Source organism: Helicoverpa zea, chromosome 31, assembly GCF_022581195.2.
Source record: "Helicoverpa zea isolate HzStark_Cry1AcR chromosome 31, ilHelZeax1.1, whole genome shotgun sequence".
NCBI classification, from domain to species: domain Eukaryota; kingdom Metazoa; phylum Arthropoda; class Insecta; order Lepidoptera; family Noctuidae; genus Helicoverpa; species Helicoverpa zea.
Window position 1 is genome coordinate 14,948,254 of NC_061482.1, and position 14,068 is coordinate 14,962,321.

Genomic DNA, 14,068 nt, shown 5'->3' on the forward strand with positions numbered 1-14,068 from the left:
TAATTGTGCTCGACAAACCGGTCCGATGCGAGTCTGACTCACACGCCGACCCACTTCGCTTGTCATTAGACAAAGCGCCATCTTCCGACATTTCACGGAAACAATTACAAACTATTGATAAATCTATTAATTTTCTATTTACAACATGAGTAGTCGATATAAATTTCAATACATATCTAATTTACGGGCACATTATTTGACAATATTCTTTATTACTTTATATAACGTGATATATTTTGTGACTTGTATAATCATTATTATGCTACTTTTTAACAATGGCACGGTTTTTCAGCTTTTGATTTGTTTTATATCAAGACATAGATACATATATATGGATAGCACATAGATATGCACGCTGAAAACAGTATAAAATCCATATTCTTATCCATAATGCTACAGGATGTTGCAATTTATTTCCAAAACTACTAGGCAGATATTTTTTGTCGTCAATTTAATTGTGCAAACATTTAGCATAGGAAGTAGTGCCCTATTATCTGGTAGTTTAACGAAGATAATAAATTGCTTGGAAATCAAAACCGATACAGAATAATAATTCGAAAATATTACCAGCTTGCATCGGAGTCACAAATTGGCGAGTTAACTGGCTTAATAGAAAGATTATGCTCCAGTCAGGGCATTATTGCATAATGAACCCCGGTCAACTTGTCACGTTTATATCAACTACATACTATTCATATGCAAAAACGTTATTTTCATCATATGCAGTATAAAACATTCTGAATTGTTATTTATTACATTACTTATCAAACAACATTTTACCTGCATATATTTTGTATATAATATTTGATATCAACATTGAGTGCGAATTCGTGAAACCATTTCTATAAATATTCATATTCTATAAATTATATTTTAATACCTAATGTTAATTATCTGATTGATCTGAACAATAAAGAAATAAAATATAAACCTTTCCAGTAATAATTCTACTCTTCTTACCGTTTCCACAAAATTCTTTGAACTTACATAAAAAAAATCTCAAACAGATCAAATTGCAGAAGAGATTACATCCTACGTAGCACACATGTACTGGTTTTAAATAATTAAATACTAACCAATGAAATATTAATAAAGAGGCCCTAAACACCTATGATACCGTTACATACATAACGTTGTTGATTTACTAATAAAGATGTGTTTTTAAAACTATATAACCACTACTCTTTGTTATTTTTGGTATACAATCTTAATATTAATTCTATTTAATTATAATTTCCATATGTTATCCTTCGCGAAGTAAGCCTTGATAAAGGTACGAGGGACGCGTAACTGCAGCAAGCGACATGTCCTTGCAAGACTGGTTTCTGGAACTATAAGAAGCCCTAAACCTCCTTATAATCAGCATACTTTTGAAGGAGTTTATTATAATCCGACAAATTGCACACAGTCAAAAAAAAGTATTACAAGGGTCACCAGTTAAATAAGGGTATCGTATTGCCACCGACTGTTCTCAAATACGTCGGTCACCGTATGTCACTGGATACCAACGCTGGAATACTCATGTTTGACATGTCCAGTGGTGACATAGCACTTCGACATGTCGTTTGCTGCAGTCGGCTTCACACCCGTACCTTAAATAACACTTATCTTAGTACAGTGCGTTCAAAAAGTCACTTCATACGCCTACATTGCATTGAACACACTACAGGTACTTTGCTTAAGCCCATATTCCCACTTTGCCATAAAGACCGATATTATTGTAATGGCTAGTAATTATCAAGTTATAAAAGTGCACCAATAGCTTCTGCACACAAAATATCAAATATTAGTTAAGATTAGTACGTGAACGGACAGATATCAGTTGTATATCAAGTCTTGATTATGGAAACAGGTGAACAATAATACAACCCTAACGACATAGTGTGAACATGGCCTTACGGGTTTGCAAACCTCAATCAGATAACATAATTAAAGAATAATAACTTATTATAAATCTACTTCAGATAAACTTAATGTCTACATCAATGGGACACTAGATTTAATTTACCCCATCAACCCCATACAAACATAGGTAAGGTACATTATGTGTTAATAGTCATATTATTTTACATATTAAAATCATTTTTATCATTTATTATACTACAAGACAAAGTACAAGAAGACAATATCAAAAGTTGTATAAACTTTGATATTTAATAAGATCATACGGGCTACAATCGTCAATGTACCAATATCTGTTAAAATGTTTAAATATACATAGTTGTGGGATCAACCACTTGTATTGTCAATGAGATATAGAAGGTTTACTCAGAATTGTAGCCCGTAAGAATTCCATCCTACATCTACACGACCACAGTCCTGTATCTTCAGATCCATTAATTTCTATCAGTCCATTGCAATTTGCGAAATAATTTAGCAACAAAACCATTTTTCCTCGGCATTTATCAAGTGTAACACTTCGAGTCAAAGAAAAAGATTTTCTTACCAAATAACAAACTGATCATCCCATATGAATGAGAGATTTTATTTTTTTTAAATTATTTACCTAGCTGCTGGTTAGATGGCGCTGTTCTTGGTACGTTACTGCAAGGATCATATCTTAGCAATGTCATAATTTTGAGGCCTTATAACAAAATTCTTTCCGTAGTCCGTACCAAGAGATTTTGAGAACAATTTGTGCAGAAGTCTTGGCGTTTTGGCTAAAGCCCAGTAGCAGGTAAAACGTCATCTAACGAGTTTTAAAAAACTATTGCTTTTTAAATCCTCAAAAAGAAAACCTCCCATTAAATTTTAAAGTTTGGAATAAACGCAAACGGTTGTAGATAAATGCCGCATACAAGTGCCGGAAATTACGTGTAAACAATACGTAATAAAAAAGGAATGATTTATTTGAATGCCAAGTTACATTATGAGAATATTTAATTTTGACAAAGGTATACGTGACCACCAATCATGCTGGTCTAAGAACATATACTATTCTGAACCGTGAAAAGAAGGCATTAAGTATGCAAACCTCATTTTTATCTAGCCAGTGTATTTTATAAAGCTAAACATTTGAAAAGAAATCTTCTGCCGTGGAAATTGTAACGAACCTTTATGTTCCTCGTGCCTTTCAATGAAATGAATCCGTAACATAATATTGAACCTCGATTATGTAATTTAAACGCAGGTCATAGTCCGGGAGGCGGTGCGAAGGTAGTGTTTTACGCCAATCCATAAATTCGTCCAAGTTCTTATGAAAAGTCAAGCTAGTTGCACGGTTCCAAGGAGTTGGTCTCTTGGAGAAGAATTGGTAAGAGACTGCATGAAAACTCTTCGTTACCACTTGTTCGGATTTAGAGATGCCATAGAAAGATCTTGAGCCCATTGCATTTATGGTGGTGCTAATATGGTCCAGAAGTCTACCTCTGCTGTGTCGATTCTACACTTTTTCTGTCGCTTCTAACGTTATTTTAGCACATCAAGTTTCTTTAAAAGTGAATGCGAACAGCTGAACTTTACTTTGGGAAAACTATTTATTCCTTGCGTCTGTTTTCAGCACTATTACGTCTAGTTTCTATAAGTAAAATTTAAGATGTCACATTTTTTACATATCAACTAGCTCTGACTTTCGTATTTGCAACGCTACCTCTCGGACAATAGAATTTTATCGAATCTTACAACAATTGAAAACAAAATTTGTACATCCCAGCCGCTAATAACGCATGTATAACTTGTGCGTGAACCTGTGTTCCTTTGCATGCAGTCTACACTATCATCAGTTTTATAGTAAGTCATGAAGTTGCAACTTTTATAATAATTATAGCATAAATAATATCGAGCTAGAAGCTTTAATTAGTCAATTACATGTCTTCGTGAAAGGTCAAGCGTTTTGCACACAACGTTAATAAGCGGTAATCGATTAAAAGTATACGCAATCGAGGTTAAGTATTATCGATTCACCCCGTTCCCTAAATAGCGTAAATGAAAGCGCACTGTTATTTATCCAGTCGTTATGAATATTGCATTGACATTGATTCTTTATGGACATTATATAATTTCTACCCATAGTAGAATGCAATAGATTTATTGAATTGCATATTTATTAATATTTGTGCAAATTAACAGCTCTTTAACATGTTTTTTTATTATTATTTTGGTTTACCAAATATTATGCATAGTTTACGATATTTTTTTACATAGATTAGTAAAGTAGTAGAGAGTACTCTATAGAAGAATATAAAGTTGTGTATTTGTATTATTATTGGTAGTAAAAAGCAAAAGCAGTATTTCATAGCGATTGTCAAGGAAGCAGTTTAATATTGCTGACACTGAGTCGGATTAAGTGACTAGTAGTGATTTATGAAATCACTCATATTTTTTTTCTATTTTTGATTGGAGGGGGTCAAAGCTAACTGGCACATGCATCATTAATAAGCGTCTTTCAAAAATTACATATATTGAAAAGTCGCAACAAGAAATACATTTCACATATAAACACAAACATTATGCATATATATTATGCAAATATATAAACAATAAGCAAAAAAAATGAAAATTACCAAAACTATTGTGTAAATCCGATTTTCAAGTTTAGCGTATAAATAAATAAAGTACAGCTGTGTACAGCAGAATGTCAAGTTAACATAGCCTACCGTTTAAGGTTCTAACAAAAATTTGGCATTTCTAATTCAACATTTCTCAAATATTCACATCTATGTTTGCATACAGACAATGTTACAGGCATTGTTTGATAGAAGTGTTTAGATGATGAATATGGACTCCTGATGTGCTAAGAGGAAATCTGTAAAGTTGTTGATAGGAGCTATGGACAGTAGCGACATCTGGCCATTCGGGGGCCAAGCCAAGTTGGGCCCGAAGACCACTGCGAGGTTATTTGTCGTCATTTTGTTCAGACAACTCCTATCTTGAACCTGGGAGACAAAAATATATGTGTTAGAAGAAATTGCAACTTGCAACTTATGAGTGGCGTGTGTGTCAAATAAAAAATCGTAACGTAGGTAACATTTAAAAGCTTTTTTTCATAAATCTTAGGACCAAAATTAATAAAGAAAGCACAAACCTTCCATAAGAACTGGAACACGTATTTCAACAACTTGTAGTTGTCTAACGGCAGTCGCTCGAGGATCAAAATCTTCACTTTTCTCGGCTTGTCTCGGGCGGACCAGTCTGAAAACATTCAAATAAGTTAGTTGGTCTGGTTATTACTATCCGGACTTATACAAAGATACAATAATATTAGATTGTACTTGGAGCTTGACAAAAGATAAAAGGACTTTTTTATCCGGGTATTGTATACAAGAGAGTAACAAATTCAGAAAACACCTTAAGGCAGTCTGGATATTTAAAATAGCGCTAGCAAAATATTATTAGAAATTACCATAATTCGCATAGAGCGGGGCAAAACTTTCAGTAACCACTATCGTATTATCACCCAGCTTGGACATTAGTAAAAAATCAAAAGCATGAAATAAAACATACTCTGGAAATCCATAATCTCGTCATACAAGTCGAAGGTGAGCAATGGTTCCTCCAGGTCGCGGAAGAAGGTCTTTAGAAGCACCGCAGCGTTATGAGGGTCATTCCTGAACCTCAGAGGCTCGCCCCTGTTGCAGGCACGTTGTAACTCCTTGATGACCGACATGTTCGCCGAGCGACGGAATATGCCCTCCGTTTCTAAAGCTGGTGGGATGTATTTAATTGATGTAGTTAAGTAAGTAATTGTTTATCGGTGGATTTGTATAATATGTATGTCTGTTGATTTGAGATTGAATAAAGTATATACATAGTTGTATAAAGTGTACCTATACATAAGTTATGTCAAACTATTTGTTCCCAAGATAGGTGAAGAAAATTACGCTTTCCCGGGCCCTGATGTAGATACTCTTAGGTTCAACTTTTTCTTAGATCGCTTTTCGTTATGTGATAGATTTCAGATCAGATAGTAGACAAAGGTAACGAAATATAGCATCCACTTACCATCGGGCTGTGACAGGAACTCGACACACTGCCGTACGACCGGAGGGATAGCTCCGACCATGTTTGTATTGTTCTCTTTTATAAACGCCAGTGAGACGCCGAACTGCTGCGTAGGGGGCGGAGACAGGCTGCTCTTCGGTTTCTTTTTGTACTTCGCTACTGGTGACGTTTCCGTAGGAACTGTGTTCTGACGGGCCGACTCCGCGGCCCTGGGGTTCTTGGACAGCAACAATTTATCATACCTACAACAAAGATTTTCACTTTCTAGTCTTTGAAGAAAATATTGAGCAAAAGGAAAAGGAAGGACGTAAGGAAGGAATGTAAGCGTGGGGATTACACACCATCGTTTTTCAGTGATACCAGCAGATGTTGAAGGGATTCCAGCTAAGTCATTGAGCTGCAAATTCTGTAAACCATCGTGGTCCATATCAAAGCCTGTGGCTTCGTCTAGAGCTGCATCTCCCTCTTCATCGATAGTCGATAAGTTCTTGGACGGATCTTGAGTTTCGCCTACCAGCACTTCGACGTCGTATGGCAATGCAGATTGGTCTATTTTCATGCCTAGAAGGCCTTCAATACTATCGATCAAAACGGTTGCCTGATCTTGTATAGCAGTTGATGCCTCTTGAGAGTTGGCAGATTTAGATACTCCCTCATCCTTTTTCGTATCTTGTATGTTCTTAGTATTTGGCAAGGCCGTCGCTTGCGCTTTCTTTGGGCCAGGCAACAAATGGGCGGTGACTTTTTTCACACCCGGTAACTTGGCATTATTCGATAATGCAGTGACCTGACCTGGTTTCGAGTCCAGCGACTCTTCGCCGGCCATGGGCAACGTTTCTTCTCTTTGCCCCGATTCTACTAATGGGGCAGTTTCATTCAGCAAAGCAGCCCACTGAACATTCTTAGGAATCGGTACCTTTTTAGGGATACCGCCATGAGCTTCCTCGGTTTTTGAATTCGCTATTTTTTCTGCTTCTTTAGCAGAATAAGAAGCTGACTGATCTCCCATTTTCACTTTCTGTTTAGGCAACTAGATCTTCAACCTTATTTGAAGGTTACAAGCTACAGTTTTTGTTAACTTGTTTACAAGAGATTTATAGAGCTTAATTTGTCTGTAGGTACTATGCTAGTCAACTGTAATAAATCAGTCAGGAAATTCTTTTTTATTTTCTTTTAAGCGCAGTGAGTTTCTGATGTTACAAGGAGACAAATTAATGTACACGTAATTGTGAATCGAGTAAGGACGATTATGGAATCGATAATAAGTAAGAAAGGCGGTCAATGAACAGAGCACAGGTCATCAATGCACTTACTCGTAAGCTTTGACACGACATGCTTTGAAGCCCTAACCCTAACAGCTATCAAAATCGTTGAATTTAAATTCTCGGAAAAAGTACTTTCTGATTCTACTAGTTATCGATTGGTCGATACCTGCGTGTTAATCAGTTCTATTTAAAATTAATCGACTGCATCCTTTCATCGATGTGTCAGTCAAGACACCGTTCAATATTCAGCTGAATTATTTATTGGGTCGGACCACTGGTTAGTTTGAACTACATATGTGATTTGTTGCATTACTAGCAAATATCTAAAGGTGAAGGTTGGCTCCATGGAATTGGCCTTTAACATGCTTATTTCTGTAACTGTCCGTGTTCGACCAATTGATATTTTAAGGGTTCTTCTAAATTGGACAGCTCGAGTCGGCCGTTGATGCACCGACACGAAACCTCCAACTTGAAATTATCCTAAAGGTCATTTTGTGGAAATGTTTCCTTCTTGAATAATATAGTTACTATGTACTTCAGAAATATATTTGGAAAAATGTTATCAAATATTAGTCGTTTGTTCAGTAGATACGACAGTAACGGCCAGTTTCTTCATCAAAAGTTAAAGTTAAAGTAATGTCTAAAGTAAAAGTAACGGTCAAATACGTTTTTTCAAGGCTAAAGTGACAGCAAAACTAATAGAAAAATTGAATTTGACCGTTACTTTTACTTTAGACATTACTTTGACTTTTACTTTTGCATTAACTTTTGATGAAGAAACTGGCTGTTAGGTGAATATTTCATACGATAAATATAAAAACAGACGATTTTTTAATTATGACTTTTAAATAATAGACAGTAATATCTGATAGCATATCATTACTGGTTGTCAAAGTTTTTATTGATTAATAGTAGGACGTCCATCACTGCACTATAATTATGGGAAAGTTGAAAACTTGGAAAAGTTTTAAAGTAAAACTATACTTTTGTAAATGAAAAAAATAGTACTCAAATTTTTTTTCATTCGTGTTTAAATCAAACCAAAGAGAGGATCGATCGATCATAAGGGTAAGCAACGCTTGGCCCGTTTGGTTCGTAGATGGGAAACCATCTTGTCATAAAGAGTTCTTCCGTTTTTCGGAAAGCACGATAGACTCATGGCTCCTGGCTGTCGTTTGAATATTTTTGACGGTACGGTTACGGGTTAGTCAGCCAGAAAGTAAGAAAACAAGTCTTACCAAGGGCGCAACCCAACAGGGTTGCCTGGGTAACTGGGTTGTGGAGGTCAGATAGACAGTCGCACCATATAAAACACCGGTTCTCAGCTGCGTACATAGACTGGAAACCGACCGAATATAGTTGGGAAAAGGCTAATGGCAGATGAGATATTTTCTTATTTAGAAAATATCACCCGAATAAGTACTATAACCCATCACACTCGCAATTTTAATTTGTCTCCAATGTCATGTCACAAAAGGCAACTTTTTGCAAAACTATGTAGCCACATTCCAGGTTGGACTGGAACCCACAACTTAATGAGTGAGCTTTAGAAACTGCTTCACTACTTCAAACAATTTTTATAGAAAATTGCTAAAAGCTTCAATTTATTATAAACTTTACATAAATTTAACAACGTAACTTTTAGCACTATATGCATTTATTATTTCCGCGGTAATTTTTACACGACTACATTACATTGCCACTACATATTTTTTTTTATAAACGCGTCTTTTCAGTTTTAAATAATATTTAAAACAAAATATGATACACCGATTTTAAATATTATTAAAATAATATAAATTATAAATTAATAAAAAAAATACTTATCCGCGTGACTTTGTACGAGAGTTTGGCCGGAGTGACCGCGGGGTGAGTTGTGTAAACGGTAAGGCTCCGATTCTACGATTGTAACACGGGGTCGTTCTCACGATACACTGTCCGGTGCATTTCTCTAAAGCACGTTGCACACTTGTAGCTTCGATTAAATACAGTATTAACTTTATTTGGCCGGTTTATAGAACTAATAATTTTACTGTTGTTTTTTTTTAATTATATGTTTAGTTTGCTTGACACTCATGATTGATACCTGTGGAACGCAATTTTAAAAGAGTGACGGATTTTAGAAGGAGGAACAGCAAAGGGGGTAAATGAAAACGATAGTTTGAGATTAAAATGTAGTTAGACTGACACAGCAATAAATAGATTAAAACAGTAAATAATGTACTACTCAAGGACGGCGTCAGGTATGCACAGCTTATCCAGATTCATATACTGCTGCAGCTCATGCAAGTAATTGACGTACATCATTTTCCTTCCAAACTTGACGCTAATCGCCGGCTTCAGCATCTGCCATACTATGCGAATGAAATTCGTTGGATGTACTAAGTATAAAGCTTTTAGATTCTTCTTGTATTTTCTATCGAAAGCCTTGTAGGCCTTCCACAGCCAAGATAGAGGCGGTTTGTTTTTGCTTGTGAGGCCGCAGTGCAAGTATACCACGCTGTAGTCTTGTTCCACGTATTTGTCTAGTGTAAACATCAGGTACCTGGAACGAAGAATCATAACCAATTTTATTTTATGGCAAATGATAAAACATCCTATATAAAGAAATAATAAACCGGGTGTCAACACAGTAATTATTTATACAAATTCATTCAAACTTCGATAGAATTATAAAGTGGGCCTATAAAGGTAAAAACAGACTTCTACCAGTGTATGAACTGAAACGAGGTCAACATTGAATAAACCATAGTCTATGGTGGACTACTGAAGCGCCAACCTTCAAGGGGTCAGCTTTATAAAGTTGGTCATGTTTTAGCTTGTAGTTCAAGGATCCATCAGAAGGTTTAGGTTGTTTATCAAGTTCATGCGACTTTTTATTATACGCACAAAATGTAACATATTTTTTGCTTGTACCGTACCGTACCGTACCGTACTGTACTTAACCGATATAAAAAATTCTTTCACTGTTGGTAAGCCACACTATCCCCGAGCAACAAAAAAGAAGTTGCCCAGACGAGGGTGAAACCGCAGGTAAACAACTAGTTATCTTAATTATCTAATATTTTTGTAAAATGTGTAATAGCAATCTCAGGTGCTAGTTGCGACCCAAAATTAATAACCAATCAAAAATCTAACCAATGATACACATTAATTTAGATATAACTGATTGTTTTATAAAAAATCTGACTATGTTGCATACCTTAGGGTAAGGTTCATATCTGAAGGAACCACGCGCCGAGTATATCAGTGGCGTAACGCCAAAACAAAAATATACGATAAAACATTAAATCATTCACTCCTATCCGATTATGCGTTAGTGCGTCATCATACATTTACGATATGCTCGACGGATTTTCAGTCTTATATGTCTTATATGTCTTATTCCTTAAGATAGTACGAAAAAGTACATCATCTTCATATTCCGAGCCTTTTGCCAACTAAGTTTGGGGTCGGCTTCCAGTCTAACAGGATGCAGCTGAGTATCAGTGTTTTACAAGGAGCGACTGCCCTATCTGACTTCCTCAACCCAGTTACCCGGGCAACCCAATAACCCTTGGTAAGACGAGTGTCAGATTTACTGGCCTCTGACTACCCGTAACGACTGCCGAAGATGTTCACTGACAGCTTGTACGAAGAAGTACATACCTAAGTAATTTATCAGGGTGCAAGTCCTTGCTGGGGGGCAGCCTGCAGGCCGACACCACTATGATACGCCTGCCCACCTCGTCATCCCCCACCACTTCCACGAGACCAGTGCCGTTCAGCTCCGCGAAGCAATCCTCTGCCGACGACGAGATCTGAACACAAACATAATTATTATTAAACAGCTGTTCCATGTAACTGGATAAATATAGCCATTGCTAGCCACAGAAACTACAGTTTCCCAACTGTGAGTGTATTTTGTTCAGATATTCGCGCATTCAAACTTTTCACGTTCATTATAATCTGGTTTTTAAATTGGTAGTTTTGTATGTTATAAGTAGGTTTACCGAGCGTAGAATCCAACATCGACTGTAGAAACGGCTTAGGAAGAACTTCAAGTATTGAGATGTGACAATGCTACTAGATGCTACAGACTGGCTTCATTTTTAATTTCTTAGAATAATACCGTCAATTTATTTCTCACTAGTCGTTTTCCCGCGATTTCACCCGCGTCCCGTGGGAGCTACTGCCCGCACCGGGATAAAATATAGCCTATGTTACTCGCAGATAACATAGCTTTCTAATGGTATGGATGGTGGGAAGAATATTTAAAATCGGTCCAGTAGTTTTTGAGTTTATCCATTACAACCAAACAAACAAAGTTTTCCTCTTCATAATATTAGTATAGATAAAGTCTGTTGTCTGTTGTTGGGTATATCGCAAGCACATAATATTCGCATGTATCGACTTCACCTTAACGTACGACTTTGTAAGTTAAACACAACCTATACTTATCTACACCATTATCAATTCCTTATTCATAAGAAAGTTTGCTTCAAACTGCAACTTAAGTAAACAGATCGATCAAAAACATGTGTTTATTAGCAAGTTTTTCAATGCCAATGTCATTATTTCGCAATATAGTAAATGTCTTGTTTTTTTATTTAATAGCAAAAGGTCGTGTGAATTTCTTCAATATGCTACGAGAAAAATGCTACGCTGTGTCGTAGCATCTGTTGTGTCTTATGCTACGCATAATCCATGCTATAAATAAAATAAAATAAATAATAAAGAGGAAACATTTTTTGTTTAAACCCTAAAGGTTGACGAAACTACTGCACCGAATTGGAAAATTGTTTTACTGCTGGAAAGCTACACTTTTCCCGACATTCCTAGCCAATGTCATATGTTTGAAAAAGGTCTTTTAAAATTTAATTAATGTTAATTGTCAGTGCGTCAGTGTGAGTGTCTCATATTATTGCGCGTATAAGTTACTCCACATTTTACATTGTATTACATAGATGGAAATAGCTACATTTGTATTAGATATTGATAATCCAGTATGTATTATCAATATAAATATTAAATAAAATATTCATCAGCAATTTGCAATTGAATTTAAAGACAGATCAAATAGCCTGAACGTTTTCCGAAACCAATAAAAAATCACCGTTTTACTTTGTCACAATCACTAACAATTTGGTCTAATAGCACTCCTTTATAACAAATTCAGATCTCAAGGCTAATTAATTAAATGCAAGTATTTTTGTGAACGTTACTGCATTGTTTCGTGTCTATATCTGAACTGCAGGCTGTAGTCCGTATAATAGTGCAGTTATTGTATCGAGAAAATTGCATATCTATATGCGTAGTGCAGACGGAAGGATGCCAGCCAATTATAGAGTAAACTAGACTGTGCCCGCGGCTTCGCTAGCTTTAAATTCGGGGTTAGAAGTATCCCATCCCATATATATCCCATCGATTTTAGGGGCCGGGGAAAGATCAAATAGGACAGGTGTTTTTCCGACTTCCCAAAAAGGAGGAGATTCTCAATTCGGCCGGTATGTTTTTTTTTTCGTAAGTAAACATGGAAAGGTGTTATTATTGTAGAGGTCTGACCTCTAAAATCAAAACCTTTTGAAGGCATAAAATAGAGCAATAGAAGATAGAAGCACGGCCTATAATCATAGCCTCAAAATAGACGTGTTGGCTTGTCATTATCATATCGTACTCAATTTAATATTCGACAGAATCAAAGGGCCTTGTCGTCACTTCTTTTGACATTCATACAGGTATCAGATATTTATCGCACCTCTTATTAGATACAACCAGTCTGTCAGTGTAATTTTGTTTTGAATGTTTCAACTTCTCATTACCTACTGTCCTTCCTTTGAATTGGTGGGTCCAGGATAGTATCTGAACATTTTTGGCAGATGTTAAAGACAGAAACCAGAAGTCTGACAACCAGTCTTACTAAGAGGTATCCCAGGTTACTGGGTAGAGGAGGTTTAGTGGGCAAAATAGGGAAAAGATCATGCAGACTTACTGTCAAAATTGTATTATGATGACCAACACGCAACAAAAGGGCGCGCTATTTATATAGAGGAGCCTACCGGTGGTTAATACGCAATAATTCAACTCATTTATGTACTTGGTTAAAAAAAGTCGTGGTGGCCTCTCATTTATGAGCACGTGAGTTCGACTGTATGTACTTTCTAAGTATCTAAGTAACTATAGTTCGGCCATTCAGAGAATGCGTTCCTGACACGTCGCGATTGAACTGACGACGTAACTACATTCATTGATTATTGATATAATAATGTTGTTTTAATGCTCCTCAATTTTAAAACGGTAAACAACCACAAAAAATATTTTTATAGTAACTGAAACGCCATTGAAAAGTTACGTCGTCAGTTCAATCGCGACGTGTCAGGAACGCATTCTCTGAATGGCCGAACTATAGATACCAATGTCTGATAAAATGTGAATGAAAACATCTCGAGGAAACCTGGCATATAAAGTCTAAAATCACCAACCCTTATTGAAGCGTGATGATTAACGCACAATCCTTCTCCGTGTGAGAGGAGGCCTGTGCCCAGCAGTGGGACGGTAAAAAGGCTGTAACTGTATGTACTTGGTTGGCGCTCTCTGGAGGAAGCTTACGTTCAACAATAGGCTAAACCGCTGATACGATGATGACGCACATACCTCTGCATATACTTCAGGGGCCGTCGCCAGCTCCTCTTCAAAGTTCTCTTCTATGGTACCATCGCTGGGGAGATCGTCAGGAATATCCAGCAGCTCGGGCGGGAGAGGCGCTGCAAACAAACATACGTTTGCACTTATTCTCGTCTCGTATATATATACTCGTATATTATAACAAAAAGGTCGTATCGAAAAATGTTGTGAATCATTGGAGATTACAAATTATGTGTCTA

General features: G+C 36.4%; 1 protein-coding gene across 1 annotated transcript in view; it reads right to left on the reverse strand.

The window, feature by feature from the left end:
- Positions 1 to 298: 298 nt before the first annotated feature.
- The window catches only part of LOC124645340 (rho GTPase-activating protein 1-like), a 14,833-nt gene continuing 1,063 nt past the window's right edge, over positions 299 to 14,068 (reverse strand). Inside the window, exons 2-8 of the mRNA XM_047185142.1 lie at positions 13,839 to 13,948; positions 10,854 to 11,005; positions 9,433 to 9,750; positions 5,941 to 6,182; positions 5,443 to 5,643; positions 5,024 to 5,130; positions 299 to 4,874 (exon numbers count right to left, since the gene is read on the reverse strand). Of these exons, the coding sequence (XP_047041098.1) occupies positions 4,704 to 4,874; positions 5,024 to 5,130; positions 5,443 to 5,643; positions 5,941 to 6,182; positions 9,433 to 9,750; positions 10,854 to 11,005; positions 13,839 to 13,948 (1,301 nt within the window). The 3' untranslated portion in view covers positions 299 to 4,703. The remainder of the gene's footprint in view (positions 4,875 to 5,023; positions 5,131 to 5,442; positions 5,644 to 5,940; positions 6,183 to 9,432; positions 9,751 to 10,853; positions 11,006 to 13,838; positions 13,949 to 14,068) is intronic.